We start from the raw sequence: 26,913 nt of genomic DNA, 5'->3' as shown, positions 1-26,913 counted from the left end.
AAGCGTCTTTACGGATCATTTGTATACGGCAGAAAGAGGTTATTGTTCTCGAGTGCGAATGCGTAGTCAACGCGATTACCCGTAACGCACCTATCGGTGTCTCCGTCTTACTCCGATATTCGTGCGGAGAGTGTCCCGTTATCCCTATCGATCGACTGGCGATCGACGTGTGCTCCTGTGGTGTTAGTGTGTGTATCGTTGCTGCTGATCGTAGCGATAAGCAAGCGTATCAACGCAACGCTATCGCTTTGATCGGCGCTTGTGCTACAAGTTAGTGTGTGTGTGTCGGTGTGTGTTTATTTGTGCATCGTGTGATACGGTAAGTGTTACCCCTTTTTTATCCGCTCCGTTGTCTCCGGCCCTACCATGGCGGTAGAGCAGGATGCTTCCGACTCTGATCGGGAGAATGATCTTACCAAGGAGGTAAAAAGAAAGCCGGGGCGTCCCAAGGCCGCACCAGCGGCAAAAAAAATTGCCTTGGATGATAGGCCTTCGACTTCGAAGGCCACATGTAGTAGTGTCACTTTGGCAAAGAGTGCCCAGGTGACAAAAAGTGCCCCGCTAACAAAGAGTGCCCCGCTGGTAGCAACTAACGAGCCGCTATCAGAACACCGAGCGCGTGCTTACCCGCCGTCGTGGGAGGGTAAGCCAATAGTGTATTTTATGCCGCGAGTTAAACAACTCGATGTAAGGACGATCGCGGCATCGTTATTTAAAAAGTACCCGGGCGTTGCCGATGTTTTTCGGATGCGCCCAAACAAGATCAGGGTTACCGCAAAGGACCGGGCTCAAGCCAACGTCATTGCGGCTGACCCAGAATATACGGAGCACTATCGTGTTTATATTCCCGGTAGTTTGGTTGAGGTTTCCGGCGTAATCGAGGATTTCGATTACCCTGAGGAGGAAGTGGTGCAATTGGGCTTTGGGGTTTTTCAAACCCCAAACTCGCCCAAGATAAAAGTGCTTGAAGCAAAAAAGCTCTTCAAGCTTGATGCTTCAAGCAAGCAAGAAAAAAAATACATTCCGACTTCCTCAATCAGGGTTACGTTTGAGGGTACGGTACTCCCGCAGGCCCTCATTCTAGAAGGCCTCCGGATACCCATTGACCGGCCGTACGTACCAAGGGTGGCCACCTGTTCAAAGTGCAGTCGGATTGGGCATGCCGATGCGTTTTGTACTCGCAAAACTTCCTGTGGAAAATGCAGAGGGGCACATGCCACCGAGGAGTGCAAAGCCCCTTCCCAGAAATGCTCGCATTGTCGGGATGAGTGGCATGAGGTAGCTTTGTGCCCCGTGTACCGAAAACTCCAAAAGGAGCAGACGAAAACAATTTCCGAGAGGGCACGCGGATCGTACAGCGATGCTCTAAAGGGAGCAAACGCATCAAACCCTTTTGCTGTTTTGGGTACAGATGCAAATGACACGTCCAGCCCGACTGCACTTGAACAGGTGCCATTGAGACCAGTGAAGAGAGTACCTTATAAAAAGGTACAAAGGAAAGTCCTAAGGACAAAAACTAAATCCTTGGCACAACAGCGTCTCGCCAAAGCTAAAGCTTCCACCCCAGTCCAGAAACGAGATGCTGAACAACCCATTCCCGCTCCCCAAACTGCCAGGAAGGAGCCCAAGAAAAAGCGATCCCCCCGGACCGAAGCCCCTCTGGAAAGCTTGGCTTTTCCAATCGGGGGTTCTCCGAAAACCCCTACCCCGTCCCTTTCCGAGATCCTAGAGTCCCTCCTCATGACCCTCAACCTCCCGCAGCACCTGCACATGATCGCTACTTGGGCCCTTCCTTTCCTGAAGGGGATGATCAAACAGTGGCTGGCCCAATGGCCATGCTTAAGCATGATGGTCCGATTGGACGATTAATTCCTCCAAGGGCCACCATCTTACAGTGGAACTGTAGGAGTTTGCTTGGCAAGCTAGACTCCTTTAAAGCATTAGTGGGCGAGCACAACTGCGATGTGTTCGTCCTCTGTGAAACTTGGCTATCGGAAGACATAAATCTTACCTTCCCAGGATATAATATAATCCGTGAAGATCGCATTACAAGGGGTGGGGGAGTACTAATTGGTGTTCGAAAGAGTCACGCTTTCTGCAGAATACCTACCCCTAGGCAAGAAATTATCGAAACTGTCGCAGTAAAGGCAAAAATTGGCGATCTTCACGTGACAATTGCATCCATTTATATCCCCCCGATAGCCAACAATGAAAAAGAAAAAATTGAAAAGATCAAAGAGGATCTTGGAAATTTAGCAGCGGTCTTGCCTGGACCACTTTTGATCCTGGGAGATTTCAACTCCCATGGAATCGACTGGGGCTGCGATAAGGATGACATTCGCGCTCCAATTATCCGAGACATCTGCGACAGATATGGGTTTTCAATCCTCAACTCAGGAGAGGCAACTAGGATGCACACACCGAAGAGTAGGGCGAGTGCACTGGACTTGTCTCTATGTCCGTCAGCGATGGCCCTGGATTTTAGTTGGAAGGTGATCCAGGACCCTATCGGTAGTGACCACTTGCCGATAGAAATTTCCTACATCAAGGGAGGATGTCCAGAAGGTGGAATCCCCGTTAAATGTGACTTAACGAGGAACATCGACTGGACGAGATACGGTGAATTAGTAGCCGCTTCGCTTTCTCTTGACTTGGAAGATTTGTCTCCAGCTCAGGAGTACGAAAAACTTGTTTCCATTATAAACAAGTGCGCTCTTGAAGCCCAAACAAGGCGCTCCCACCAAGCAAGGACATTCAAAAAACCTCCCACTCCTTGGTGGGACAAGGATTGCCAAGCGGCTTTTAACAAGAAGCGGGAGGCGTTTAAAGCATTCCGGGACACGGGCTCAAGGTCTTTATATGAAAAATATAAAGGACTGGAGAGATCGTGCAAAAACCTGTTGAAGGCGAAGAAAAAGGGCTATTGGCGTAGATACGTCAATAACCTAGACCCTTCCGCTTCACTTAATTCGCTTTGGAGGATGGCTAGAAGGATGCGAAACAGTAACAACATCAACGAGAGCGAAAGCTTTTCTGGCGAGTGGCTAAATGAATTTGCCCACAAGCTCTGCCCCGATTTCGTTCCTGCGCAGAATTTTCATCAAAATGCGCCTGGCAGTGACCCTATCATGGACTCACCGTTCACTATGGTTGAACTATCGCTTGCCCTCCTTTCAAGCAAAAATTCTTCCCCAGGCCTGGATCAGATCAACAGCAAACTGCTGCAAAATCTTCCCGACATGGGCAAGAAACGTTTGTTAAGAATCTTCAACGATATGTTGGAGTTCAACAGCGTCCCGCAAGAATGGAGGGAAGTGAAAGTAGTCACTATTTTGAAGCCTGGCAAACCGCCATCAAGACACGATTCATATCGGCCGATATCATTACTTTCGTGTCTGAGGAAACTCCTTGAAAGGATGATTCTTTTACGGTTAGAAGAATGGTTGGAAACCAACAACCTTCTCTCAAGTACTCAGTTTGGTTTTCGTAAAGCCAGGGGTACTAATGACTGTTTAGCGCTTTTGGTGACTGAAATAGAGCTTGCCCGTGCACGCAAGCAGAACATGGGGTCTATCTTCCTTGACATACAGGGGGCATTTGACTCAGTTTCTCCATACAAACTGAGTCAAAAGTTAGAAAATGCGGGCCTGGGACCAAAGTTGAATAACTTGTTATTCAACCTTTTGTCGGAAAAAGCTATGAATTTCAACAATGGTCACGTGCAGTTAAAACGGACCAGTTTCCATGGACTAGCACAAGGGTCCTGCTTGAGCCCCCTGTTGTATAACTTTTATGTTAGTGAGATAGACTCTTGTCTAGCGCCAAACTGCAGTCTTATACAATTGGCAGACGACGGCGTTATATCTGTTGCAAGCAGAGACGCCGACGAAATACAACTGGCTTTACAAACCACTCTGGACAATCTTTCCGAGTGGTCTGAAAACCTTGGTATCAAGTTCTCTGCTACGAAAACTGAGATGGTAGTCTTTTCTCCTTTTAGCGATACGGGAAAAAACAGGGAGAAAAGGCTATATGACCCGAAAATTGATGTCTTTCTGTATGGTGAAAAGATATCAATTACCGACAATTTTCGATACCTTGGTGTATGGTTCAATTCTAGGCTAAACTGGAGTACTCACTTCACCCGTCTGGTGCAAAAATGCAGTAAAAGAATCAACTTTCTAAGGACAGTCACAGGATTCTGGTGGGGCGCACATCCATCAGACGTCCTGAGACTGTATAAGACAACGGTACTATCCGTATTGGAATATGGAAGCATATGCTTCCATTGGGCATCCAATACGTTGATACTCAAGCTTGAAAGGCTACAGTACCGCTGTCTTAGACTCGCACTAGGGAGCATGAAATCCACACACAACATGTCCCTAGAAGTGATGACCGGAGTGATGCCGCTCAAACTACGTTTTGAAATGCTGTCGCTTCGCCTTCTAGTCCGTTGTTCAGTATCAAATCCCTTGATAATAGAAAATTTTAAAGCGCTTCTAGAGACAGGTTCTAAGAGCAAAATCCTCAAGATTTATGAAGATTTTGTTGCCCTACAAGTGCATCCTAGCGCTCCACAGGCATTAAATCGTGCTGCCCTTCCTGAGAACTACAGTTCCATTTTAATAACAGATTCCTCATTGCACGAGGAAATTAAGACCATACCTAATGATCTTCGCCCGAGGGTAGTTCCGGGTATTTTCATGAACAAGTATGGTCATTTAGACCAAATAAGCCAGTACTACACTGATGGATCATCCTCTGAGGAGGGCACTGGCTTCGGTGTTTTTAGCGAGTCCACCGAGGCATTTTTCAAATTGAGGCAGCCATGTAGTGTCTACACCGCAGAGCTAGCCGCAATATTTTACGCACTATCGATGATAGCAGCGAGACCTTCGGACCAGTACTTCATCTTCACTGATAGCCTTAGTGCCATTGAAGCTCTGAGATCTCCGAAGGCTGTTAAGAGTCAGGATTTCCTCACCATCAAAATCATTGAACTGCTTGGCTCAATGTTCGATAAGGCGTATAAGATCTCGCTAATTTGGGTCCCTTCTCATTGTGGAATTCCCGGCAATGAGAAGGCAGACTCATTGGCCAAAACAGGCGTCCAAGAAGGCGCTTTTTACGACCGACCTATCTTGGCCCAGGAGTTCATTCGTTTTCCACAGCAACTTTTCCTGTCTCGCTGGCAGAGCATGTGGGAGGCGGATGAACTCGGGCGTTTTCTCTTCTCGATCTCTCCGCAAGTGTCCCTGCGGCCTTGGTTCGATGGGCTCTCTGTAGACCGGGCATTCATACGAATGATGTCTCGACTGATGTCGAATCATTTTGCGTTGAATGCTCATCTACAGCGTATAACTCTGGCTCAGACAAAAGTATGTGGCTGCGGTAACGGATTCCACGATGTGGATCACCTTCTGTGGTCCTGCGTGGAATTTGAAACCGCAAGACCCTCCTTGATGAGCGCAGTCGAGAATATCGGCAGACGACCGGGTACAGAAATTAGAGAAGTGTTGGCTACCAGTGACCTCCCCTACATGAGGATCATTTACCGATTCGCCAGAGACAACGGTCTTGTCCTATGATTCCACATCCCTAGTATCCTTCCAATCCTTATTCGTATTCCCCAATTCCTTTTTTGTTAAATGTTGTGTTGTCTATGTTTTAAGTGTATTTTTTGTAGTGCCACGGGTGATCCGATGACTGGGCAACAGCACTCGAGGGTGATTCCAACACTGCCGTAAAAGGGAGGCAGGCGTTGTTGAAAGTGCAGTGTTCTCCACTCCAGTCCAGTTTTGGCACATTGAGTTTGACAGTGTAGGCGTCGGGTTCGGGGTGTTTGGCGGGCTCAGTCTCGGGAGTAGTGAAGTCGCTTTCGCTGCTGCGGGATAGAGCTTGTCGATCATCCTTTGATTGGACGTTGACTGGATTGAGCTTGGAATGTCATTGCTGGAATGCACTGGAGAGCACTGTACGCAGACAAATAAATGTTCGTGCTGTCTTAACGATGTCTATTTGTTCGTTGCAGTCCAGACCATATCGTAAAGATCAACAATAGAACGGCCACAACACCACCGGAATTCGGATATAATGAACCTCCATCATCACATAGACACAACAATAGTCCTGGACCATCAAAACGCACAACATCCACCAATAGATCATCATCATCATCATCATCATCATCATCATCATCATCATCATCATCATCATCACCATCATCATCATCACCATCACCACAACCATAACCGAGTATGCCCGGGATAAGGCAAAGAATAAGGAGGAAATGCCTTATCAATATAATTGTACTTTTTTTTTTTTCAACACAAGTGGTGTTGACAATACGGCACTGGACCGTCATATTCAATTGTAAATAAATAAATAAAAAAATAAAATAAACCCATAAAAGGCGAAAATAGCACGAACGAACAAACTGCTTCAAAAGAATTGCAATCGGCGATTAAATTTTTGAGAAACTTTTGCCGAAAAAAAAACCGGGCGAAAAACGCTTTTTCTTTTGATCGAAATCCGAGGAACCATTTGTATGAGAAAAGGTAATAAAAGAGCGCAGCCCAGACAATTCATTCACCACGGTAAGATATAATTAAACTCAAATGGATCCTTTTCTCAAAATTAACATACAAAAACTACGAAGCCGGTAATTCTTTTTTCATTAATTTTTAAGAATAGATATTTTAAACACGATTCCCGTTCGTTGAGCTTAATAAATTCGAACGAATAACGAATTTAATAATTCGCGACATAAAACCGAACCGAAAAAAAAAATATTCAACATTTCTCACTAATAAAACGTAGCACATTATTTACTGGATTTTCTTCAAAAAACAATCGCTTTGTGTTGTGGGTGTTATCTGTTATTCTAAGCACATTCCTGGGAGGATTTTCCGTGTCTATTTATTATCACTCAAAGCTACCATTTTCCCTTAGGGACGCAACCGTGGCAGCAATCGCAACAGAGGGAGAGTTTCCATTTGCACACAAACCATACAACAACATTTATCATACTTACTACTCAAACACCATGTACAGCATTCCTTCGGAGCTGTACGTTTCCAGCAGCTCGACGATGTGCGGATGTTTTAGCATGTGACATATTGTGGCCTCTCGCTTCAAATCTGGAAAAGAATAATTGTGATAAACAGCATGATAATTTAAGCTTGCCTTTTTGGCGCAATGTTTTGTTGTACAATTTAAGGGATCCAAATAAAATAGTTTAAAACAAGTTAAAAGACATCACAACGAGATTTATAGCTGGGAAAGCATTGGAGCCGTAAGAAACACAACCAGAAGGACATCAAAATAATTGCGCAAATAATCTCTCTTTTTGCATTATTCTCCCACTTTCTTGCTTTCTAAAGCCTTTTGATCTCTAGATGGTAAACAACATCCTACGGAAATCCCAAAGGCAGAGGTCCAAATTCATGAAAAATGATACTATCTACTGCATTCTTTTCAACATTCACAGGGTTTGTTTTAGTGACTCCTTCAAAATATATTTTATCAGAGCTCCTTTTTCTTTAAAATTTACTATTTCTATCCAATTTCTTGTGTCAAGCGGTAATGAAACTGTCTTACGTTTACAGCTTGCCAAACGAATCGGCTCGTTTGCCACTTTGCATAGCAAAGCGATTATTTTGCGAGCAGAAATAAAACGAACCCGGGGCGTCGCATCTGAAACTCGACCCAGACTCGGCATAAATGCGAAAAAGCTACAGGTTTTTACGCGCCTTATAAACAATGTACGGAGGGTACGCGCCAGTTGGCGAAACAATCAAAAACCGAACATATTCCACTGGGGGAGCTGAAAATTGCTTCATTTTCCAACGCTACATACAGCATGCAGAAGCAGCGCCACGGGAGAGCCTCTCGAACGACGGTCTCTAATCCCGCAGGCCGTTTAACTAGAGCACGAGACGTAGCCAGCCAACAAGCCAAAAATCCATGCACCTACCTACACACACACACATACAGACACTCATACGCATATGCAAGCCAAAATGGCAAATGAAAAAGGAGCCAAACTCTGTCCAAAATATCATGGCATGTAATTCAGTGACTCGCTCGTAGATCTGCATATATAAGCTGGCATGAATTCCTAAGTAGGCCTAACCGAAACCTGCCGACTTGCCGGCCTGCTACAACACTGGCGAAGGGCTGGCTTGATGGCATCGAGAAGCGATAGTGTTAACAGTGCTGGAGTAAACTGTTTACTTTCCAAAGTATTTTAAATCAGATATGATGCATGAAATACTTCAACGAAAAGCTTAACCACACTTAAGTAGTTACTTAGTTTGGTAAAAGCTTACAGAAATGGTGAACCCAGCAGCATTTCAACAAACTGATTGAAAAGCCCCGTTTCCGCTAAAGCTTCCAATTCTGCACTTCATTAGTATTCTGTAACGAGAGAGCGTTGCGGTGGTGTAACAAGTATACAACCTCTTGGTTAACTATTGACACTATTTATTATACTACTAGCCGAACCCATACGATAAGCACACACTGTGTGTCGACAGCACAAACCGTGTTGGTTCGAGTGGCGCACATGACCAACATACCGATGGAACTTTTGCATTCATTAGACCAGTTTGTAGCAGGCAGAGACCACCATCATCAAACCAAAACTCCACTCCACTCGACTCTTACTCGCGCAAGCACATACACACACACGTATAAATATACAAGATTCGGGGGTTGTTGGATTCTTTCTCGTAGTTGCAGAATTCCGTACTTCACCCACACACCAAATCCTACCGTACACCCATATCGTTTGTCCGGAAATTGAATTCTTCCCATCACATACACAACCCTCGCCACCAACTCCGCGCGCGCACACACACACACACAATGGCTTTTGCCGGTCTGTCACCCAACTGGCTCGTGAAAACGGTGACGAATGGGGTAACATGCTCTTGGATGCTGGGATGCTGGGATAACAAACCCCCCACCCTTGGTATTAGAGAGTGTAGTGGTGTACATGCCAACATGTACCACGTGTTCTTTATGGTTGCTGCCTGACTTCTAGAGCCTTCCAATTTACTGGAGTCAAATTATTTAGTCCACCCGCACACCCGTTGGGCGATGACGATGACCCCTTCTAGGTAACGGTTTTCTGCAAGAATCGCGCGTAAAATATTGCTTTTTTTCACCACCCAAACCTCTGTGGTAATGCTGCGCCGGCCATAAACTTAGGCACCATTAAATATTCAATTTTTGGCAGCTTGTTTCGCACAATAAGTACTCGAGATGATATTGGTTATTAGCGTTTTTCTCCTTATGGGTGTATGTGTGTGTGCGAGTTTCTGTAACGTTTGATGCCTGGAAACAAAGAGGTACTAACCGCAGGCAGTGTCAGGAAATGGGTTTATCGATCGAAGAAAAATATCTCATTTACTTTACGGGTTGATTTTCAATCTTAATGCTCGTAAGTGTTTCTTTTTTTCCCTCGCTTTTTTCTTACTTTCATTCAACCCTTAACACTTCCATTTCTTCAAACACACACACAAAACCATTGAGTACCCAATAAAAAATTGAGAAATCAATTCGATTTACCAACCCCAAAAAAAACCCTTTTCCCCGCGAGCTAAACCTAATAATTTTGACCCCAACATAAATTTCAATTTCATCGAAAGGATTACTTTTTCTTCCACGATAAAACTCTGAGGAAACATTATTTATGCAGAACGGTTTTTTGTTTTCATTTCTTTGTTTTGCACGATTCTTCAAAAGCGCAATCTGCCAATCTTTCGCCAAGATTTACGTGCCTTTTCGTATGATCGTTTCAACCAAGCGGTTACTTACAAACAATTAGAGATGGGCAAAAATGGCATTTTTCTTTAGTTCAAACCCTTCGTAGGTGCGGAGTTGTAGGTGCGAAATCATTGGTGCCGAACCGCTACAGACTAAACCGGCATCCCACGTGTCGGAGTGGAAAACCCATCACTACCTACATTACAATCTGGCAGAGCAGCACACAGATAACGCATGCACACATATTTACGTCATCAAAATTAAGATTTCGCGGGCTGAAGTAGCATAATTTCCCATTTTGTTTATTCACACTTCTTCCCGACGAGTGAAAATCGCAATTACAAGAATTCCTTTTTGGTGTGCTTCATACATACATTTTAACTATAAAATATCAACACAATAATTCAACGTGTGAGTTATTGAAACTTGAAGATAATCAGCAAGTAAGAATGATTTATTCCACACCAACGCTAAATAATGTTGTTAATTATTGCAAAACTGTAAAAAACTCTTTATAAATCTAGCTGAGAAAGGGAAAGAATTTACATCACATAAATAAATCTTTTCTCTTCCTTCGATTAAAGTTTCCATAAACCCTATTTTCATCCATTACAAAGCGTCAAAGCTAGATTAAGCCACAAATCGCGTCGAATAAGGGAGTCAGATTTTTATCCCGTGATGTGCTTTCCGTCTTGCGTCGTGCACCGATAAGAACGGTAAATTTAATAAACAACAAATTATTTTAGTCTTTCTTTTTGCTGATTTTAAGATTTGTTTCTTTTGCTCTACGCCGCTCGAGCTGGACAACGGAATAGTAAAAACACTCTGTACAACATAAGCAGTCGCGCAACGGGGAAATAATCACAATGTGGCCATAGTCAACATTACCAGACCCCCCACACACTACCACACAACGCTGGAGCTCTGCGTCGCTAATCGAAACGAACGGCAAGCCACAGTGCATAATCTATGATAATTGCTTTCGCTTTTCCAAGCTCATCCTGCCACAGTTTCTCCGCACACAAGGCACAATCTTCAGAAGCAGGGTGGGTTGGTGGTGTGTTTTTTGTTCTTTACTCCATGCCCTGTGGCCCCCCTCTACTGTTCGGTTGTCCTTTTCGTTCGTGCAAACACCTTCCTGTCTGTGTGTGCTGCTTCCATTGATGATATCAGATGAAGCCTGACTGTACCATGTAATGTACACAGGATTTCGAATATTTCAGATCTCTTTGACCAACCATGCTAAAACAAACAGGACAACTGGTACATCACGGCGCTAGACACTCCCTTCCCTTCGCGCTACAGGCTTGCTTACAGGCCAAGGATGCCCGCTGCCGCTCTTACTTGTGGTGTTGTGCTGGCTAGAATACTAATCAGCCCGAATGGCTGATGGTAAAGTAACGCTCGCCAGACATCCGGACTGAAGTAATTTTTCAACGTAATGAATTTTATGTCGATGGACATTCTTTACACTTCTTTTCTTGGCGGAGGCGGCAAAAAAAGGAACCAAGAGCGAGAGGTACCGGTCGTACACGCTGTACAAAATTATTGAAAAGTCTGCTCGAATAAAAGGAAACGATACCGACGCGGCACAAGTAAAGTGGGAAACCATTTTATCAGCCACACGACACCAAGACGTTGTGCTGATTGGGTCGGAGCAGATGAACAAAGACCGGCGAGACATAAAGTAACTGGCGAGAGTTCAGTCCAGATCTGGCTATTTGCTGGAATTATTCAACTTGTCTGATTGTAATGGTTTGTAAAAGCTTTGGAAATGGGCAATTCAATTTACATTTTGATAGCATGGACACATCAGGAAACATTATGTTTAACAATTTCTGAAAAAATAATAACGATTGTTGAACCGAATGACCGAATGCAAAGACTTTCAAAAACCATTCAAAAAAGGTAACAAAACACATCACACCTCGTTCATTGACACGATTCAAATGCATCAACATTCATTAGTCCCAAGAACTGGCATTAAAAAGAAATTCTAATCATGCCCCACGTGTCATCGACCTGCTTAACCCAAACATTTCCCCCCCCCCTCCCCTTCCCACCAAACAAACACATTCGTCAGTAGTACTTTATCAAATTATCTCGAGCCAATATAGACTACAACCCGCAAAAGCATCCGACCACGCATATATCGGGACTCATGATATTGGAAGATTGGAAACCGACCGCACTCCACTGTACTAATGTATAATGCAAAACCCCTAACAACAGACCAAACTTATCTGAGTGATTGTGTATCGTTTTCGCCGCAAAACGGAAACAGCGAACACCACCGAGTCGATCACAGATGTGTACGCTCGAATCCTGTGTTTCTAGGAAGCAGGCCTGGTATAAATAATTCATGCGGTTTTCTCCGTCAGAGAAGCTTGTTGTGTTGCTTTTTTTCGGCTACTTGACATACTATTTCTGCAACTTCGAGCAGTCGTGCTCGTGATAGACAATCTTCGATTGTTACATTCTTTTTAACCAGCCACCCCCGGCTCAGTTACTTCACGTTGTAACAACCCCAACGAATCAAACGTCCCTCAGTCCCACCGTCCAAATCCGTTCTCCTCATCGCTCGGTGGAGAACACAATAAATCATGCCCTATTCCATTAATCTTTCCACAGATAATTTGCTTCCTTTGCCGGCTTGTTTTAACGATGGCAAACGCCCTGCACGGACCACAAACAGCCATTGCATTGTAAGGCACAATGGCACGAAACAAACAGTAAACCCGCGAAGCTATCTCTGTCGCCATTCTGAGTTTGAAACCAATTCAAAGACTCCCGAGCTTAAGCGTCGCATGTTTATGCTACCGAACGAAACTTCACGTGCAGATATAGCGCTTGCCAAAGCAACTGGTTGCTTACGCACAACCCATAGCTCACCATGGCAAACATTTTACGGCAGGTCAAGCAGTAATTCCTGACCATAATACCTTGACATTGGTTCATGGAGTTGACACACAAATCATGGTAAGTGGGATGGAGGGTGGCTCTCTTTCCCACCGAACAGCTCCACCGTTTCAGGCCTCAAACGAACATAGTTCACTTCAATTAACATCGCACCCTGCACTACATCACATCCTCGACCTGCTAGCACCCGTTCCCCCATCTCCACTAGGGTTCAGCGCACGTGCGTACGTGGTAAATTCTTCAAATTCCAAAATGGCTCCCAAAACGCTCCAAAACGTCACCCAGTAATGGCTGAGCGTCTGGTGCTTTCATTGGTGCCGCACGGATGAATAATGATGACAACGGCAGTGACGACGCAATCAATCATCCGCAAGCAACGGAATCCACCGGCTTTCTGGTCAGCCCGAGAGTTTCGGCTGATACCGGTGCGCTTCCAAGCCATTTGCCACCAAATTTAATTACGGTTGCCGGTGCCGGTGCGAAGCTTTCCAACGTTTCACACCACAATCTGACGCCCGATGAAGCCATCCATCCAGCCGATGGGACACAACTCTTTCCCTTTTGATTTGTGAACCGCGCGCGAACGAACGAAGCCATCCTTCAAACTTTTCCCCCCAAAAACAACTCGACTGAAAACGGTTTCCGTAAAACAAGCATGTTTCTTCCATCACACCAAATCAGCGTAACAGTAAAATCACAAAACCGCAAGCATTGCAGGGAATGGCACCGCTCACTCACTCAATAGTGGGTACATCAAATTATTAATTATAAATATTCGTCAACGCGAGCAGCATGTCGGAGATCAACTTTGCCCCTCCCCGAAGCGATGTTGGAGGAAACTTTGCAAGTGCGGCATATTGGAAATTCGCGTACGAAGGAAACACGCCCAACCATTATCCCGGTTCCCGGTGGAGAACAACGGCGTGGCTGTAGTGTTTCAAGAATCGGCCAAGGTTACGTTACAGCGTCCGAAACATATACGACTACACGCACACGCAAGATTGCTACCGTTGTTCGAACGCCTTCCAGAGTTTCTCGAATGTGTCGAAAAGAACTGATGCATGAAAACGTAATTTTAGCGTCGGATCGTGTAACTTTCCGAAACGGAAACAACGACTTTGCCCCTACTTATTTGCTTTATTTTACCCGGCTTTCCGGGACGGAAACGCTTTGTGGGAAGCGTGAATGTTGGTGAAGCCAAGCAGCCAGGACAAGAAGTTCTGTGCAGTCGCTAAACGCCGAAGAGAGATAGAGAGTGGGAGCCAGCGACATACGCATGGTTGATTTCTGCTGAAATATGGCCTGTGTCAGCGGGAAAAATGAACTGATGAAGAATGAAAAGTGATGGGAATATGTGGGCACCGTAACAGGCGGCTTTGCATGATGAAAAAGCCAATTTTCAAGAGCCTCCGCACTCCGCCCGTCGCTCACGGGCTCGGAAACACCAACATTCAGATTTACTGCCTGCTGGGGTCTCCTGGGGCGGCAAACACTGAATGTGTCTTACGAGCGGAAATTAAAGCCAGCATTGTAGCAGGAAGTGTTGCTCTGGGTAAGTAGCATCTTGGCGGTTCTTTATAGAGAATTTCAACAAAAAGGACACCGGAAAAGATGGTTCTGCTTCTGCTTACGTTTGATGGATGGCACCATCAAACAACGAACAAACAAATCCACCCCACATAAGATGTTTTGAGTGTTGCAAAATCGAACGAGGGATGGGAAATGGATGTGAAACATATTCTTGGAAAATAATGGTTGCTTATCGATACAAACGCTGGCGCTCTTCACTTACCGGATGTGCTGAGACCCGGGCTAGCCGTAAACTTGGCAACGTCCACAATCTTGACCGCGAATTGCTGATTCGATTCCCGATGGATACATCGACGAACTATGGAAAAGGGACCTCTGAAATGACACAAGACATAGAAAACACGTGTTTAGCTACATTTTTATCTTCGATCGATTGACATATAAACGAGACAAAGTTCCACTCGGAAGTGTAACTAATACCTTCGAAAGCGTATGCGCGTCAACCACACAATTGTCCCATGCATTTAAAGCAGTGCACCGCCATTCACGCATTCGTTGAATGTTAATTTATGCACATAATAAAGCTAATGACATCAAATCAAATCAAGTATGACAATTACTCCTCGGCAATGCACACCCAGTAGCTTTCCTCGGTAATCGGGGCGCGGTAAAATCGTAACCGTTCTGCTACCGAGCGCACTAATGCGCAACAACGCTCAACGAATAACCACGAGGAATCACATTAATTATCTCATCATGCCACGATCTGCGGGACACGAAATCATTTGCATGATTCTTTTTTTGTTTTGCTTGTCCCGTTTAACGGCGTTCATGGTTATGTTTTACCATAAACTGCTATATTGTGGAGTGAATATTGCAAATGATGAATTAATGCAATTGGAACGCTACAGAGCGAATTCTTGGAAGTATGGCTAATGTATAAATTCAAGCTTTAAAAGCTTGCAAGTAAAGTAAATTTAACTAAGATTCAATTTCAATACATTAACATCTACACTCTCTTCAGTTCAAATGCGCCGTTCCAACTCATCTGCAATATTAACGCAAGTAATTGAACTTATACGCACAGTTAGCTTGCCTTCTTGCTATCACACAATGTCTTTCCCGGGGATTAAAGCCCACCATGCGGCAAAAGCACACCGGTACACCAAGCTACTACAGCTTGCCGTCTGCCGCACGAATAATGTATGGATTAGCACCTAATTTTCCGTTCAATACTTTCATCGGCGCTGCGATCATGTATGCGAGAGTAAATTGTATTTGCTGCCGTTAGGCGTACGCAATCGTGCCACCTTTGCGAGGCTCACCCGTCGTCTTTCGATCTGGCCATGCGGAAAATTGGATGCTGCTCAAGCACTGTCAATACAGTGGTGGTGGTGGTGGTTGCACGCTGGCAATACACGCTAGCATAATTCGATTGAAAAACAAATGTACTGTCTTCCATTATTACAGTCACTATAAGCAACCGGAGTTCTCCTTTGTTGAGACTGCTGCGCGTTTTATTATTCACATCGCCTTTTCTGTACTTGCAATTCGGAAGCAATGGGTGATAATGGTTGTTAGACAATGATACGATATGATGTGGAACAAATGAACCTTTTTTTTTCAATAAAAATTGTTTATTTAAAACATATTAAGCCCTAGTGAACAAAAGAAAAGTGTGTTACATGACATACAGGTTTTACAAAGAACATTTAAAGATATTTTCATAAATCTTGGAAACAACAATGCGGATGATGTGGTTTGCAAACAAACATGGGATGGAAATCCTCTTACTTTTACTAATGTGACTTAAAATAGGTAAAAGCAGGAAAGGAAAGTTGAGTTTGTGGTGTGGGATGATGGCTTCCATAGCCTCCATCAGTATGCTTCAAGCACCAGCAAATACAGCATCGAGCGCTGGTCTGATGAAAGTCTTTGGCGGGTGACGTTTTTCCAAATCCATCGCCAATCCGTGGAAGGTGACTCCATAGCCACTTTGCAGTCTAGCAGTCTGTCGACCGTCATTTGCCTCAAACTTTTTGTTGAGAAAATAGGTACCGGATGGTATTCGAGCTGCTGGATTACACCGTCCGAAGGCACGAATACCTTGTGGCAATGGAGCCTATATTCGGTGAATTTCCAGCACAAACTATGTGCTAAGCGCCCTGATTTTTAGGCATCCCTGCTCTGCAACGTACCGATTCACCAGCAACGCTGTTGCGGTAATGACGGAAATGTGAAGATAGAGTCCACCTCGATTGCGTGGAAGGACCGATTGGGTCAATGGGATTCGAAAACCCCCAAATCTCATTGGTCCCATTGGTAAGACCATAACACATAAGTGAACACAACGCGAAGTAATGGCGCTATAAAAACAAGTATCAAACAAAAAACAATCACATTAAACAAACATTAACCCAATTTTTAGCTCAACATCAAAACCCAAACACACATGAAGCAAACGGGTGGCCACGAAAAAGCTCCAAATGTAATCAAAAAAAAGTGAAAGTGATCGTACTAATGAGACAAACCATTTACAACTAACCAATTAGTCCTGCTACAATCATTTTACCACAAAGCCAAACACGTACGCACGCATGCACCAGGCATGGGAATTGTTTACTTTTTCATCATCGCAGCACACATCTACAGGAACGTACAGTTGGGCCGCAGAAAACATAATGAACATCTCCTTTACTAATTCAGTTAACAAAATTAACCACTACACTTGGAGCAGCTATGGCGACTGGCATCCCTTGAGGAATAAAGAAAAAGTGTCTAGCAGAGAGAGAGAGAGAAAGAGAGATCGCGCCCAGACAATTACCTTTTATGCAAACGCGCTAACAAGACACGCCGCCGTCTAATTATCGTCCGTTACTTAGTGCTTTGTGAAACACCAAGAACAACAAAAAAAAACTATGCATTATCATTTGCATAATGGAATAATGTGTCTCACGTTATTCCACAAAAGAATCGCGAAGCTGTGTGTTTGTTTTAGTTCCTTAAAGTTCCTTTCTCATGCGAAATTTACACCATTCGTAATAGAAGAAAGCTGAAGCAAGAATTATGTACCATTTGACACACTGTGAGCAGAATTTCGGACAACTGTAAGCTTCAAAGTAATGCACATTCACGAAGCAATTTGTGGTGGGTCAAACCAACCACCGCCCGACGAGTAATTGCCTTCCGCTGGATGGAAAAATGGCAACAGCGGTGCGCAAATAATAAAAGCGTCGAAATGGACGGCACCGTCCCAGCATCATCACATTTCGCGCCGGGCCATTCAGGCTCATGATTCAATAATGAACAACTGAACGTCGATCCGAGGTACAACGCCATAAAGAAGCATTACCACCCCCTTCTCCCTCTGCGCACACGTTCCAACGTGAAAAAGTCGACCCCTGTCCCAGCGTAACGAATCGTCCTTCTTTGCAATGCCTCACGGCGTTCAAGGCATTCACTGAAGCGGATATGGTCATAATTAACAATCCGTAAATATACATTCCATTTCCCGGCGACCGGTAAGGTGTACCCTAGAGTATTTGTATGCACCAAACAAACAGCCAAAGTTACTGGCAGGGTGTGCAAAATGGTCGAATTTTGCACCATGTCACAAGGCTAAAGGTTGCGGTGTCCTCTCTCTGGATGGATTATTAATAATCGCTAATGGTTCTTGCTTTCGGCCGTTTGCTCTTTCTCTCGTTGTGTATTTGGGCATACTGACAGTACGTGAATCAACGCGTCCTAGAGTTGGTGTAAATATTCTGAGACCTCAACATGATGAGAAGATGAAAGATACCTCCACAAACACGTACATGCACAAACTTGTTAGGTAATCGGCGGTAAAAACCTTTTATTAATTAGTCCGTAACATTCGTGTACCCCGGTAGTCTTGTAGTCGTGCTGGGAATCGTCATAGTAAACAGGGTCGAGAGACAACACAGCTTTTACATCCGTAGAATCATTCCACCAACAATGCAATTTCAAAGAACAAACAGAAAGGATTACATCTAGCTTCCATAAGTCTATGGAATGGTTTCGGATCACAGATATGGGTTGTGATGCACAGGACACAGGACAAACGACACACACCGAATAACGATGATGTATCGGTTACTACCCCTGGGTACACTGCAAAGTCTGCATCTCAATACGACTACGAATGGATAACAATCTTACAAAAAGCTCATATTGCACAGAACTTTCACCATATGCGCGCTTTGTTAGAGTAATTGGTTCGACAAACTGCCTCCAATAACAAACAACTTTTTGTCTTTGCGAAGAGCTCTTCAAACAACAGGACGGACTTACCGTCTGAACGCTACATACCCGAGTGTACAATTCTGGGAAATTATGAACCATAATTGACATTTACGCAGTAAGCATGAACCGTGCTGTAGTGAGCACCAACCCAGTCTAAACATTGGTTGACCCTAAAGCCCAACCATTGCGGACCAGGCAACATGCCAGTGTAAATAAAAAAACTAAATACGAGTTTCAACATCATAATGCGTCAGTAAATTTAATTATCGCATCCATCTGCGTGAACTTCAAACACAACAATAAACACACAAAAAGCTTCATTACGGTTAGTGTGTTTGGCATGATGCAACATACGCTTTGGATCCAATTCTACACAGACTGCCGGATCAACCCCCCCCCCCCTTCTCCTCCTATCAACTTATCACGATGTAATTTAAATCGTTACGAAACTAGCGGAAAAACTCTTTCCCCACTTCCGAGTGCTCCTGTTGTCTAGTTTCCTTTTTCTTCACTATTTCTGCTTCTCTAACCCGTAAACGTATTTTGTGCCAAGGCATATCGGCATACTTTGGGCACTTTTTTTTGCGGTAAGCCACCACAACTCGGACATTTGTAACCACGGAGCAAGGGCAAATGTCCGACGTTCACCAACCAACCGAGCGCAGGTAAAACCCCGACTTGCCTAATTAGTTTTGTGACAGGTTATGAATATCAAATGCTTACAACAGTGAATAAATCACCGATGAATAATTAAAAACTTCCAACTAAGCTCTTCGAATATTTATCTTCCATTAAAACGAGAGATTTGCCATTTTCGAAATCGACCTCCGTCCGGGATTGACACAAAACAGGCACTTCGAACTCCGTCGTACGGACCCGAACCGGGTGGTGCGTCTATCGGTCGACCACCTCAACAAGCTGTTCTGTCTGGTGGTGGCAGAGTAATGAAGATAGATGATACAATAACATCGGCTCTATCGTTCCCTGTCCCCGGGTTGGTTCAAGTGAAACAACCGACCAGGTACAGGACACTCAAGACACGTGTGTGCGTGAAGCAAATCCCTTGCAGCAAGGCTTATAAAATAGTTTAAGGCGAGCAGCGACGATCACTTCCCGGCCCCCATAGCAGTGTGTACCGGAGCAGCTTTTTAAACAGGTTGCCCATTTAATCAATCATTTATCATTTGTGATCAACAAAGCTTGCTGAGCTGAGCACAGGGTACACTAGCGAACCGTCCGTAATTTAGTATTAATCAGCAGCGACACAGAAGCATCTGGGAAATTATGTTGTGCAGGTGATAAATGGCGGGTTATTAAAAAATAGGCGTAAGTCTTAAGAATAGCCTCCTTCTTCTACTGGGCTTAACGACCTATTTAAGACACGCCAGCCATCGAATAGCTTTTATGAGACTTGCTGAAACCCCGCAGTTGGATAGTCTGTCTCCCTTACAACAGTCGGGATGGGATTTAAACCCCGGTGCAGTCGCATGAAGGTCGGTGCAGCTGTCGCATTTTTCACCAAGAAAATCTTGCTTAATTGAAATCGATTTATTAAAGAACATTGCATCTGTTTTATGCACGGACGATCATGTATCTTTTGTTCATATTTTTTTCTATTATACAAAACCAATAAAACCAGCTTTGGGTGTAAATTTATGGAATTTATTTCCATCCTCCATTCCAATTTAAATTCATATTCAATTACCCCCGCCCGTCAAGAAAGCTTCTACCAGTCGAAGCAAAAGCAGCAGTTGTGTGAACGACAAAATGAAAGAAAAGAAAGGATTCCGGAAGGATTAGCGTTACTGCCTCCCCACAAACAACCGGGTCTTGTTAAGTGAACGTATTGAATTGCCTTCAAAAATGGTACTCATGTATGAAAAATTTACAATCCAATCCGAAAACATAATCCTCTATATAGTCTACTCACTGCCCTTCGATTCGCTGCCATCGATTCCGTCTGGTGTAAGGTGATAGCGTTTTTTGGCACCTTTTCATTCCCTAAATCCCATCCAGCGAAACGACACGATAAACAAACAACGTAAAAATGAAAACCCCACAGCTCGCAGGGGGGTAAAAAAGACACCTTTAAGGTACTACAATCGACATGAGTTACGAAAGGCAACCCATGCTCTGCTCCTGCCAGCATTAAAAGCTTCCCATCCCCTTTAGTGAGGGAGTCCCAAAATCGTACTCTGAAACATATATTTTTTTCTCGAGTACGATGTCTGCGCCAAGTGTGCTTCGTACGATCCTTGCCGAGCAGCAGAGTTTGGGCCGAAATAGAACACATGAAAGCACGCAAATCAATGTAATCTCTTTAGTCTCTTCCAAACGAGCCGAATCGTTCGACGAGTGAAGCCCTCCTACTTGTCGCCCTCACTCAGAAATTGGTCCCGGGTTATCACTTCTACTGGTGCCTGCAGCCAAGTAGTACACACTTTAACCGAGCCGCAAACCTTAGACCAGACACACACGACTAGAGAACACACGACTAGAGAACACACGACCTGCAGTGACACTTGTATTTCTAGAAGATTTTATCCTGTTGGTCGAGCTCATGGCATGCTCCAACTAAATTTATTGCTATTATTGGTAACGTTTATTCAAGGCACTTTTCCCGTTACCGAAAGTAAATCCCTGTGTGCAGTAAGCCTTCCCCGAAGGGTAGTTTTTGCAGGTCGTTTTTTGTGACAGCCCTGTAACCCTGTCAATGTTCCGCTGCAAGCGGAATATGTGCTAGTTCTTAGATTCTATTGCTCTAGTCAAAGATACCCCCGGAGCAAAAGCAAACACAGAAAAGGACCTATTCCACACACACATCAAAGCCAATCTCACCTGCCGACAGACGAACGGTTTTGCCGGGGTGCTCTTGTTTATGCTCTGCTTAATGTTTTTGTCAAAGTGACATTAATTTGATAGAGCGGCCAAGCGGTTTCGCGCAGAAAAGCTGCCCCCGCCCGAGGGACCGTCAAAGAACGTTCATTACGCAAGCAACAGACCTTCTTTTAATAGGCAGCGGCCAACGATAAGAACATTTTCCCGGGAGCTTTTGCAAATAAAGCTAATAGCAGATAGGTCAGGCGGATGCCTGACTGGTGGATAAATCCCGAGGATATATGGAAACAGCACACAGGTTGTGTTGCTGATGGAAGAGCTGACAGAAATGACTTTTGTGCGACTGCTGATGATGATGATCTCGCTGATGGTAAGACGGATAAGAGTCCCTTCTCCGTATGTGCGAACGAGCGTTTACAAATGTCCATTTTTCATAAACCTGAGCTTTGCCCGTCAACGGATGCTTAGCACTAGACGACACAGCCCCTTGCCTTTGCACAAAATCCTACCACTCCATCGGCTCACAATGTCTTTATGCTGTGTGTGTATGTGTGTGTGCGTGCCAGGGTTACCTCTAGCGCCGTTGCTTGCATGTAACAGCAGAGCCTGGCTGTTAAAATAGCTACCTGAACGTATACGAAAGGGCTTTTGGAAGGGGATTTTTTCTCCTCTTCGTCCTTGCGCATTTTCAGCACCGCTTCAGGTTGCTCCGTTCGCTTCCTGCTGCACTTCCGGCGTGGTACACCGTGCATCACCACTCCACAGCGAACCTTACGATGGCGATACGATGGCATCATTTGATCATCATGTTTGCATTCGTTTAATAAAACGATGTTCATTGTAGGAACAACCCTCTCGCCTTCACCACTGTTCTCACACAGCCAACTACGTGTTTCGTTTTATCCTATGGTGGTACTTGTCGTAGTATTAGGATACGGTTGCCGTTTTTCATTGCTCACGGGACCTTTTTTGCCATGTACCTTCATTCTTTCTACGCAAACCCGTGCACGATGGTTCTCACTTTACCGTTCATTGTCGTATGCAGTTTTCGCCGAGGACCAACATTCGTTTCTGCAAAACCCGGTATGCACAAACTAGCTGTGCACGTACATGAGACACAGAACACGCCCTACGCTGCAGCTTCAAGGGTAGTGTTGTCGAGAATAAGAGGGTTTAGAGGCATTCCATTATCAAGTAACCAAGTAACACTACCAACGCACATTTGGCAGCAACAAAGGGTCCAATATTGCCAGGCCAAGGATGCCAGGTCCTTGTGGTTTGGTCTGTTGAACACACATACATATGTGTCTGTAGGATCAGCTAAATTAGGATTAAATGTTGCAATGTAATGCAAAACCTCTTCAAAGACACCGGACAAATAAATTAGCTGCTTGACGTGAGCCGTCTGCTTTCGCTGTAAAACGGAAAATACTAAAGTCATTCCAACCGATAGACAGAAACAGTTTCAAACTCTCTTTGTCTTTGTCAAAGTTGGCTCACTCTGTATTTCAATCTCTCTTGATCCAGCCGAAAGTAAAAGCACTTAACCATCTATTTTCAGCGCTCGCGGCTGTTGATAAAAAGTTCCGCGAATCGTTCACCAAACCTGCGATACCGTTTGAACAGCGAACATTCGAGTTTAAACGACAAGCAAAACGCCACCTGCAGCGGACCACACCTTGATCGAAAATAAAGCAAATATTTATTATTCATTCCGCTCTCGTTCGCCGACACGACTGCACCATCTGCTTGTAATTGTGTCTTGGATGCCGTTAAAACAACAGCCATCTTAAGTTGCTTTCCACCGAGAAGCAACCGCGCGATAACGCCCCGGCGCTTGCCCGCACTCGCGCTCCGTGTCGGTTAGGTTTTCTGTAATCGGCAGTGCGTGAGAAACAAATTTAACTCGGTCTAACCTATCCCAATTAACCTCCAACGTTCGTATTTATTTAATAGCTTCCCTCATGCTTCCAGTCTTCTCGTTAGCTGCAGAGCGCAAGCAAAAGTAACATATTAAGTTATCTCGGAAAAGTCACCTCCAGCTGCTGAGCAAAATCTGGGAGAGCAACTACCAGCACAGCACTACACCACACACACATCACATCACACGGCGCTTGATAGCAGAAGAGATCCACGGAAGCATCTATTCCCTGGTGTTTTCTTATTCGTATTCGCTACAGTTCGTCCGCTAACGAGCTCCAAAGTCTGAAACTGGAGTTCCCCCGTATCCCTACGAGCCAGCCCCAATCCAGCCACGTTCCTTCACCCCAAAGGGGGAACAAATTTATTATTACGCCCATCCAGTGCACCCGCCGCACGTATCAACCAACCGTGCATTGTCAGCGATATCTTGCCCGAACGCTGGGACGAAACTGTGCGGGATGCAAGAATGTTCAAGCGAGGTTTGTGTGACACACGCGAAGATCGTGGCACAGAAAATGAATAAAAAAAAGGGTAGCTAGGTGATGTCTGCAAGCTACAAAATAGTCGGAGCATAACGACCTGCCTGTGTCCGTGTCTCGCAATGACTTCATCAACTTTACATTCAGAGCAAGCACCGTTTGTGCGGTGAAATATGCTTTCTACATTTTTTCCCCGTGCTGTTCATCCCATTACGCTCCATAATCTACCTGTTTAACACGTTGATGCTTGAGAAGGTTCGATTTTGTCAGATTTCATTATAACCTCCCATGGTGTTATGCTAGACGTGTACGTAATCTATCCAACGGGATTACTTCTTAATCGATATTTCATCGATCAAAGGTGAAGTACGCACAATGCTTAGTGATAGGAAACGATAACAGAGACAATATTTTCAAAAAAAAAAAAAAAATAGTAAAAGTATGTTGTGATTTGAACACTTTTAACAGCTACTTAAAATTACTAATTGCAACTTAAGATACAATTCAAAATACTACACAATAATTCATCTAAATCTTTCCTCAAACATTCACCATGAATATCATAAAAACAAGTGGAAAATAAGTGAAAATTTAATTCTGATTGTTTGAGTCTAATCGTCAGTAAAGTTATTCCACATTTTCTTGGATTAACAACCACGAAAAGGCCACTCCGGATATCGAATGGATTACCATTTCAATCCTTCAAATTATCAGTCCTCACTGCGATGGAACGATCTCTGGATGAGTTTTGAACCCCAGTTCTGCCGTGTAAAGACCAGCGCCGCTGTCCACTGCACCAATGGGCCGCCTATTCTCTCTCCATAAAAACAAATTCTTAACCATCAGATTGTAGTAAATCGTCAACTAAACACCAAGCCCTGCTTGTGATACATTTCTAAAGCTTTTTACGATTTTAACTTTTGCAATAAAATCATTCAATCTGCCGTTTAGTGCAACATCAACCCAGAAAAAAACCTGCACACTGACGATAATTAAACACTTGAGTAATTAATAAACTAAACGAAAAAGCATGTCCTTTTTTAATGACCACCTACACCACAAACCGCCCGGATACGGATTCTTCTTAATTCATTATTCTTGTTTTAATTTGCTTTCTTACTTAAAACCTATTCCGGGACTCATCCTCGTCACTGTTAATGTGGAAAACTTTCGAATAAAAGAAAGAGAAATTGTATCTCATTAATTTGACTTAAATCAGAGCCGGCACCATCGAGTGGCTGTCGAGAGTCAGCTAAATTAGACGCTATGGAAATAAGGCTTTCTTGATTTTTCACTGTTAAAACGCAAAAAGGTACTTTTAGGAAGCTACAAAACTGTTACTTTGGCCACATATAGTGAATCAATTCAATTCATCTGATCAGCTGGCTTTATAAAAGCATATTTTATTTTTGTGGCAAAGCAATTCTATTGCGAACAAAAATCTAAATAAATAGCTCTTCTTCGTGCAGCTTCTGTTCTACTGATCGATGATATTCATTTTCCCAACAAAAGATCTCCGGAACAAGACTGATTTATCGCATCAACAATATAAAATCATAACCTGTAAATGTAGCTTTGCGTCACATTTCCATTGTACGAAAACTCAACACCAGGCTGAAACACCATACTTAATCTTTAACAGTTACACCCCCGAGGCATTGACAGGAAGCTCCCACACCACACACAGGAACAAGAAACTCATCCATTTTTCTCTATCCCCTGTCAAAGTTTTTGAAAAAAGCACATCCGCCAGACAATAGAGAAACCGCCTCTAAGTGTGTCCAATGCAAAAAAAAGGCACCACATAAAGCATCTAGTTAATGGCTTCACGATTTTTCACCAACGCTTCACAGCACAATCCATCGCTAAGCGGTAGCACCTAAAACCTGTGTAAGTTCGGTACCGATTTTACGGACACGGACATCCGACCATCGTGTGTCATGGGGACCAAAGTTTTCACAGAAAAAAAACGTTACCTTCTCCTCACGCACCGCGTTTATGGTTTCCCCACGATTTTTGACGAACTGTTTCCAACAAACAACCTTCACAACCATTTCAAGCCGGCCGTGCCACCATTTCATATTTCCCACGACATTAAAGGTCAAATAGTATGATCGTGCTAACCTGCTGCTCGTTAGTAATGCCGCCCCAATAACGCGTGAGCTAGCGGGAAAGAAGAAACAACAGCAACAACCTGCAGGCATTATCGTTCTCGTTACGCCAGACCGATGTTCGGTCGGTTGAAAGAAAAAAGGAAAAAAAAAACACTTCCATCATAAGACACGCTTACGACGACTCCACGTTGGCCACCAAGTTGGTTAAAGCCTTTCGCAACATACGGATGGAACGGATGAAAGGATAGGTGCTAAAAATCTTGAAATATTATTATTGTTCTTTCTCTAACTTTACTCTCACCCACACCTTCGACACCGTTAACGTGTCTTTAGGCGAAACACACAAAAACCCGATGCATCCTTACTACATGGAGAGGTAAAAAAGTATCAACGAACATACCCTGCGCCACCATTAACCAGGCACGCTTTATTGTGGTTTTGTGGGAGATATCCTAAAGCAGCATACCGTTCCAAATGTTCCAAAGTCCAGGAACTTCTGTTATGTACGAAGGTTCTTATTATGGGAGCGTTACAAACTAAGTACTAGGAGTAAGTGTTGAAGTACACTCTTTTTACATAGTTGTTTGGTGCACTACGAAGCTTTGGGCGATCTGCAATCGAGAACCCTCTTTCAAAGAGAGCAAACCACCCTACAAAATATCGATTTCTAGTAATTACAGTCCAAGGGTTGTAGACCCTCTCGTCCAAACAACTATGCTAATCGAGCTACCCGTATTTAATTTTTCAAATCCTCAATAAATAAATATCTCGAAATTCGGTCCTATTTTCTCTATTTGTAGTGTCTCCACCACCACCCGCGTTTCGCACCATGTTGCTACATTTATTAAGTGTCAACCGCAGCACCAGCCGATGTCTGTTCGTCAACCATCATTTTGATCCTCCATCAGAAAACTTTTGACGTAACGAACAAACTCGATTTGTTACCCGTTGAGTATTTCTCATTCATTAATGTTGCTGCCTAGCTTACTATGCCGTAGCAGCATGCCCCGCCACTCAACTCTTCAACTCTTCAGTCCACTTCGCTGCGCTTTCTATTTGACAAATTCTATCCA

General features: G+C 44.0%; 2 protein-coding genes across 10 annotated transcripts in view; both read right to left on the bottom strand.

Moving 5' to 3' along the window:
- LOC126559365 (AP-2 complex subunit sigma) overlaps positions 1 to 26,913 on the bottom strand; it is a 576,875-nt gene that overhangs the window by 171,007 nt on the left and 378,955 nt on the right. The gene's annotated exons all lie outside the window — the stretch shown is intronic.
- Positions 1 to 26,913, bottom strand: part of LOC126556989 (peripheral plasma membrane protein CASK) — a 210,257-nt gene that overhangs the window by 166,401 nt on the left and 16,943 nt on the right. For all 8 annotated transcript variants that reach the window (XM_050212593.1, XM_050212596.1, XM_050212598.1 and 5 more), the window contains exons 2-3: positions 14,486 to 14,598; positions 7,037 to 7,142 (exon numbers count right to left, since the gene is read on the bottom strand). In XM_050212593.1, coding sequence (XP_050068550.1) covers positions 7,037 to 7,142; positions 14,486 to 14,598 — 219 coding nt within the window. The remainder of the gene's footprint in view (positions 1 to 7,036; positions 7,143 to 14,485; positions 14,599 to 26,913) is intronic.

Source organism: Anopheles maculipalpis, chromosome 2RL (genome assembly GCF_943734695.1).
Source record: "Anopheles maculipalpis chromosome 2RL, idAnoMacuDA_375_x, whole genome shotgun sequence".
Taxonomy (NCBI): Eukaryota; Metazoa; Arthropoda; class Insecta; order Diptera; family Culicidae; genus Anopheles; species Anopheles maculipalpis.
The sequence above is the reverse complement of the archived record's forward strand: the minus strand, read 5'-3'. Positions and strand labels throughout refer to the sequence as shown.